This window comes from Galeopterus variegatus, unplaced genomic scaffold (genome assembly GCF_000696425.1).
Source record: "Galeopterus variegatus unplaced genomic scaffold, G_variegatus-3.0.2 Scaffold4851, whole genome shotgun sequence".
NCBI classification, from domain to species: Eukaryota; Metazoa; Chordata; class Mammalia; order Dermoptera; family Cynocephalidae; genus Galeopterus; species Galeopterus variegatus.
The window spans coordinates 14,635-21,192 of record NW_007730962.1 but is presented as its reverse complement, the minus strand read 5'-3'; the positions used below and the strand labels follow the sequence as shown (position 1 = coordinate 21,192).

Sequence of the window (6,558 nt, the reverse complement as noted above, 5' to 3'; positions counted from 1 at the left end):
TGTGAGAGTGTGTGTGTGTGTGTGTGTGTGTGTGTGTGTGTGTGTGTGTGTGTGTGTGTGTATGTATGTGTGTGAATTGATTCGTGACCGGTAAGGGGATTGTAACCCTTGGCTTGGTGTCGTCACACCACGCTCAGCCAGTGAGCGCACCGGCCATTCCTATATAGGATCCGAACCCGCAGCGGGAGCGTCGCTGCGCTCCCAGCGCCGTACTCTCCCGAGTGCACCACAGGGTCAGCCCTAGACCCACCTATTCTTCCCCCACCCCCCAATCTCCCTGTCGCCACCACCAGCACCACAGCCTTAGAACTGCTCTGTCCACCTTGTCTCTGCAGCTGACTATGAACAAACGATATAATGTCTACCAGCAAGCTCTAGACCTCCAGAAGCTGCGCTTTGACCCAGGTATGGCTGACAGCAGTAATTCTAGGGCGGGTGAGGTCAGAGGGGTCTGCCTGGGAGGAAGACTTAGGGATAGCAACTTGGGGAGGGTTTGGTGCTGGTGCTGGTCCAGCCAGACCCCTCTCAGCCTTCTAATTCCCTTCTCTTATTTTCCTGAAGACTTGGTGGGCCATGATATCGACATAATCCTGAATCGAAGAAACTGCATGGCTGCCGCCCTGCAGATCATTGAAAGGGATTTCTCTGAGGTGAGGCCTTAGGCCCAGTGCTAGTATTGAGGTAGAGGGGTGGAAGAGATGGGGTGGAGGGAAAATTTGTCTCCAAGGCCCTAGAAAGTAACTGTTACTCTGACTCTTCTTCCCCAAAAGCTGTTGTCCTTAAACTTGCGCAACAACAAACTGTACCGGCTGGATGGCCTGTCTGACATTATAGAGAAGGCCCCCAAAGTCAAGATCCTGAACCTCTCCAAAAATGAGGTGAAAAGAGGGAGCCAGATCAAATTGGAGTAGAGGGTGGTTGGTAGCCCACATCAGGGTGATGACAACAGGCAGGCAAAGATACCTGCGGGTGAGAGTGGGGGCTGAGGGTCCAGGGTCCCAGATGTCTCTCTTTCCCTGGGACATATTTTCCAGTTTCCCTCCCATATTTCACAGCTGAAGTCAGTGTGGGAATTGGACAAGTTGAAAGGGCTAAAGCTGGAAGAGCTGTGGCTGGATGGGAACCCCTTGTGCAGAACCTTCCCAGACCGCTCTGCCTATGTAAGGTCAGTGGTAATGCCAGTCATGTTTCCTAGGGACCTTCACTCTCTGGGAGCCTGAGCTGCCCCTGCTGTGCTGTCTGCAGGAGGAGGCAGCCCTGGTCTTCTGGGAGACCATGGGCCCTGCACTGTCCTCTCTCCCTCTGTCCCTCAGCTGTGCTTAGAGGTCTCTTTTCCTTCCTCTGACCTGCTCACCTTTTCTCCTGGTCTGGGGTGTGTTTCCCACCTCTCTGCACCCAGCCTCATCCAGCCTCCCTCCATGAGTGTGCTCCAAAAGGCAGGGTTCCCCCTCCTCACCAGGCCCAGGCATGTACAGCCTTGAGCCACATGCTGATGCCTGGATTGAGAAGGGTCTTTGAGCCCAGGACCTCATGTCTCCATGCTGATACTGGGCTTCCCTGCCCTGTGCTGAGATGGGCCCTCCTTCCCTTGCTCCAAAAAGGTCCCCCTACCTGTCCCATGCTGATCCAGGGGCTTTCCTACCCCATGCTTAGGACTGAGGCCCTGGGTGACTGCCATCATGACATCTGATCCTCTGGTCCAGAGCAAGAAACTGGGCACTCCTCAGGGAGAAGCTTGGGTTTTCCAAGTCAGGGGACCAGAAGTGATCCACTGCCAGGGAGCAGAGGGCTTCGCAAGGCAGAAGTGGAAGGCAGAGGGCAAACAAGTTTGAGGAGACAGCAGGACAGGCCTCTCAGGGGCCCAGCCTTCCCTCCCTCCTTCCATCCACACGTCGTATCATCCTGCCTGGTCCTTCAGAGGAGCCCTGGGTAACCAGTGAAGGGTAGGATTGCTCAGGCAAGGCACCAACTCAGACAGGTGCAGGTGCACTGGGACCATCAGGAGAGAACGTGGTGATCGTAAGAGGGGACCCTAGACCTCAACCACATTCTGAGATAGAACGTGACCCTTCACTCCTTCTGGGGAAGGTCTCCTGTCCCTGTGGCTACTCCTCACACAGGTGACAAAGCTCAACCTTCATTCAATGGGCCGAGCCCAACAGCTGCATGTTTTCCACTCCTACCTCAGGCCCCAGGGCCAGCCAGGGGCCGGTGAGGGAAAGGGCATTGTCTTCCTCCTTCCTCCCTGTCCCCACCACCGTGGTAGAGCTCCTTTCCCTTCCCTTTGCTTTGCTCCCTTTTCCTCCTTTGCCTGTCTTCTCCTGTGTCTCTCTGTCTATCCCTCCACCACCCTCTCTTGCTTTCTGCATCCGTGGCCCTGCCTTCCCCTTCCTGCCCCAGTATCTGGGCCCTCACTGGGGAATGACCTGGTCTTGGCCAGGCCCGGCCCAGAAGAATCCTGGACAGCTATGAAGTAGCAGAGCCCTGGGCTCTCACCCCATTACTTGCTCCCTCCGGAGCCTCCCATGGGGACTTGGAGGAAGCCCAGGCTCCAAGTGCTGCTCCTTGTGGCACTGAAGGAGGAAGCCAGGGCAGTCTAAATGGGAGCTACCCAGGAGGAAGGGGAGGGAGGAAACTGAGTGAGAGACAGAAGCGGGGAGGGGAGGGAGAGGAGCTGTGCAACTCTGATCCGTCAGTCACTTCCCTTTATCTTTTGGTTTTGGACAGTGCCATCCAGGATTATTTCCCCAAGTTGTTACGCCTGGTACGTACCTCCCTTCCCTTCATCACTGTCTCCTCTTATGCACATATGTGACCTCCATAGCTGCCTTCAGGCACTTTGGGTCTGGCCTAGGTGACATGTTTCCATTTTAAAGGACATGGACTCCTGACAAAAGCATCACTATTCTCCCTGGGAAAACTATACACACACACCCAAAAGTTGCATATAATAGTGGAGATTTCCATGACCCCATGATGAAGATGCCCACAGTAATCTCACCCATAGAATTCCCAGGGCTCTTCACACCTGGCCTCTGACTGTTGTTCCCATTGGGCCTGTTCACCTCACTGGTCATCCAGTACCACCTCCCTAGTCCCCACTGCTGACTTCCTCTTTCTTTCTGCAGGATGGCCAAGACCTATACACGCCAATTATCATCGACTCTGACATCCCTGAGTTAATAAAGCCGTGTACGGTGAGGAAAAAGGACCAAGCAAGATTTGGAGTGTTGAAAGGGAGGCTTTGTCAACCACATAAACCCAAGTTGTCTTTTGATTCCAGGAAAACTATCAAGGATCGGAAACCATAAAGAGTCTAGTCCTGCAGTTCCTGGAGCAGTAAGTACCCCTGGGACCACAAATAATGGGAAGGCTGGGCCAGGCTGGGCCACCCAAGCACAGGTCTGCTAACAGGAGTTGTCAAACCTCATTTGGGGCCAAGACCACAGGAATAGCCTGTCCTCATTGCTCCCCTTCAGGTATTACTTCATCTATGACTCTGGTGATCGAAAGGATCTCCTTGCAGCTTACCACGATGAGGCCTGCTTCTCCCTGACCATTCCCTTCAACCTCAAACACCCAGCCCCGTGAGTACCACAGCTCAGACTCTGTTCTGGCCCCATGTGGCTCCCCAGCAGACACAGGCCAGCTCCTGAAAATACCCACACTGGCTGACCACATCCTGCTCCTCTTTTTCTTCTAGGGGCAGTTTTTGCAAGTACTTCAAGGATGACAGGAATATGAAGAAGGTGAAGGACCCCTGTAAGTGTGTGAAGGGCAGGGTAAGGGCAGGGAGTGAAGGGGACAATCATAGGGGCCAAAGGCCAGGGTGGGGCAGGCCCAGATCTCCTCTTCTGCCCCCTTCTACAGACCTGCGCAGGCAGCTGCTGAAGCACACAAAACGTGACATCGTGGACTCCCTCAGTGTGTTGCCCAAAACTCAGCATGACCTCAGCTCCTTCATGGTGGACATGTGCATCCAGACGGTGAGCACCTGCTTCCTCTCTCAGGCAACACCAGAGAGAAGGAGGTGGTAGGAAGTTAAGGAGGATTCTGAGCTACCGAGTTCTTCCGTTTCAGGATACGATGCTCTGCTTTACTGTCAACGGGGTGTTCAAGGAAGGTGAGTGACTGTAGAGTCCCCTCTCCACAGCCCCCACTGCTCCCTCCCCCTGGCTGGAATCCCTCTCAGAGTCCTCCCAGCTTCCCTGATTCTGCTGCTTCCCTTTCTGTTCAGCCTTGTGTGTTCTCCTGCCCCCAGTCTGTCCTCGAACCTTCCTGGTCTGACCTGGGCCCACACCCATCTGCCCCACACTGCTCAGGCATTAGGGACACGGGCTGTGGAGTTCAGTGCCTCTAATCTCAGGTCCTTACTCTGCAAACTTGGTCTGGTTACCTAACCCCTCAGAGTCCTTATTTGCAAAATGGGCTAATAATGCCTATCTCTTGGGCTACTGTGAAACAGGAATCAAGTGAACTTGTGAAGTGGTTGTCATAGGGCCCCCTGCACATGATAGGGGCCCTACCACAGGGAGCAGATTGTTCCCATTCTTGCCTCCCCATTCCTGCCATGCCCTGTTGACTCCAAGTGAACAATTGTCTCAGTCTGGCCCCCTTCAGAGTGAGTGTCAAGTAAGATGCTGACTGGGGAATGTTGTGTGAGTGTGTAAAGCATGTGCAGCTCTAAAGGGATATTGTTGTTTATCGTCCTTGAAGTGGAAGGAAAGTCCAAGGGTTCTGTTCGTGCCTTCACCCGGATCTTCATCACTATCCCTGGCAGCAATTCCAGGTAAGTGCTGTGTTGTGGGTGGGAACACCCATCCCAGCCTGAGGCTGGTGTCATGGGAATGTGGTGGTGTAGTCCCTGGGTATTCTCCATATTGTGGAAAGCCAACAGGTAGAGCCCAAGAGAAGCAGTCTAGGTTAGTGGTTAAGAGCATGGGCTCTGGAGTCGGAACACGTTTTCTCTTCCTGACTCCCACACTTATTATCTGTGTGACATTTTTCTAGTCATATGACCTGTCTCTGACTCAGTGTCTTCCATTGAAAATGGGACTAATAGTGTTCTCTTCATTGGGCTGTTATGCAGGGTAAATGCATTGGAGTTAAATCTACAATTCTAGTTAAGCTGGGCCCAAAAAGTGGGCCCTGTGGAAGGAGTAGAGTGTACCAGCCAGGAAAACTGGGAGGCAGGCACAATCAAGGTATGGAAGGAATCTGCATACTAAGTGGCAGTGGGTACAGGATCATCATTGGGGGTACAGGATTGTCCACCTCTTCAGTTGTCTGATGGCTCATTTTTCCTCTAGTCTCTACATCACAAACGATGATCTGATTGTGAGGAATGCCAGCCCCAATGAGATCCAGAGTTCCTTCTCCATTCCTGTGGCCACACCCTGCTCTAGCTCCATGCCCACTCTCTCCCAGGAGCAGCAGGAAATGGTGCAGGCATTCTCCATGCAGTCTGGGATGAAACTTGCGTGGTCTCAGAAGTGAGTGCTGGGTTTTCAAAGGAATGGAATGAGCTGGGATATTGACTGAGTGAATAATGGGAACTTGCAGGCAACTTGGAAAAATAAGTATTTGGATATTTTGCTTCCCAAATAAAGTTGGTTCATAAAAGGATATCCTGAATTTATACTGGTATTTGTAAAGAATTTTTAAAACAGTACAATATTCAGCTGACACAATCTTGTACATGAAAAATCCTTAGGAATCCACTGAGAAACTATTAGAAGTGACAAATTCAGCAAGGATTTCAGGATATAAGATCAATATACAAAAATCTTTGCATTTCTTTGCACTTGCATTGAGCAATCCAAAAAGTAAATTAAGTATACAATTTCATTTATAATAGTATCAAAAAGAATAATAAATACTTAAGAAGGAATGTATCTAGAGAAGTGCAAAACTTATATTTTGAAATCTGTAAAACATTTCTGAAATAAATTTTAAGAGACCTAAGAAAAATGGACAAATACCCCCATGTTCATGGATTGGAAGACTTTAGTATTAAGATGGCAATTCTACTCAAAGTGGTCCACAGACTTAACACTATTCCTAGCAAAATCCCAACTGGCTTCATTCTTGAAATTGACAAGGTGATCCTAAAATTTGTATGGAAAAGCAATTGACTCAGGATAGCCACAACAATCTTGAAAGAGAACAAAGATGGTGAACTCACATTTCTCTGTTTCAAAATTTATTACAAAGCTACTGTAATCTAGACTGCAGGTGGGTGCTGAGATGGGGCCTGTGGGCCTTAGACCCGCCCCCACCCTACATCCAGGCAAGCGTCTGAACCAGCCGACACCTGGGGCCCTAAGACAGGGGCCAGGCCAGCCCCATCCCCACCCACAACCCTATCTTATACTTATTAACCATATGTGTTTCTTTAGGGTGTATGACTTATCTGCTCATGTTCTTCACCAAATCTCTGCTTAGATTTTTCTAATTCACTTTTAAGAGTTCTTTTTGCAATAAGGATGTTAATCTTAGTGTATATTTTTTAAAATGTAGAGAGTAGAATAAGGGTTACCAGAGGTAGATGGGGAGTAG

At 50.6% G+C, this 6,558-nt stretch overlaps 1 protein-coding gene across 1 annotated transcript in view; it reads left to right on the top strand.

Moving 5' to 3' along the window:
* LOC103603888 (nuclear RNA export factor 2-like) overlaps positions 1–5,627 on the top strand; it is a 16,841-nt gene extending 11,214 nt beyond the window's left edge. Inside the window, exons 7-19 of the mRNA XM_008588463.1 lie at positions 336–405; positions 562–650; positions 771–878; positions 1,056–1,165; positions 2,728–2,764; positions 3,129–3,197; positions 3,284–3,339; positions 3,480–3,587; positions 3,704–3,762; positions 3,871–3,986; positions 4,081–4,123; positions 4,717–4,789; positions 5,310–5,627. Coding sequence (XP_008586685.1) covers positions 336–405; positions 562–650; positions 771–878; positions 1,056–1,165; positions 2,728–2,764; positions 3,129–3,197; positions 3,284–3,339; positions 3,480–3,587; positions 3,704–3,762; positions 3,871–3,986; positions 4,081–4,123; positions 4,717–4,789; positions 5,310–5,496 — 1,125 coding nt within the window. The 3' untranslated portion in view covers positions 5,497–5,627. The remainder of the gene's footprint in view (positions 1–335; positions 406–561; positions 651–770; positions 879–1,055; positions 1,166–2,727; positions 2,765–3,128; positions 3,198–3,283; positions 3,340–3,479; positions 3,588–3,703; positions 3,763–3,870; positions 3,987–4,080; positions 4,124–4,716; positions 4,790–5,309) is intronic.
* The last annotated feature ends 931 nt before the right edge of the window (positions 5,628–6,558 follow it).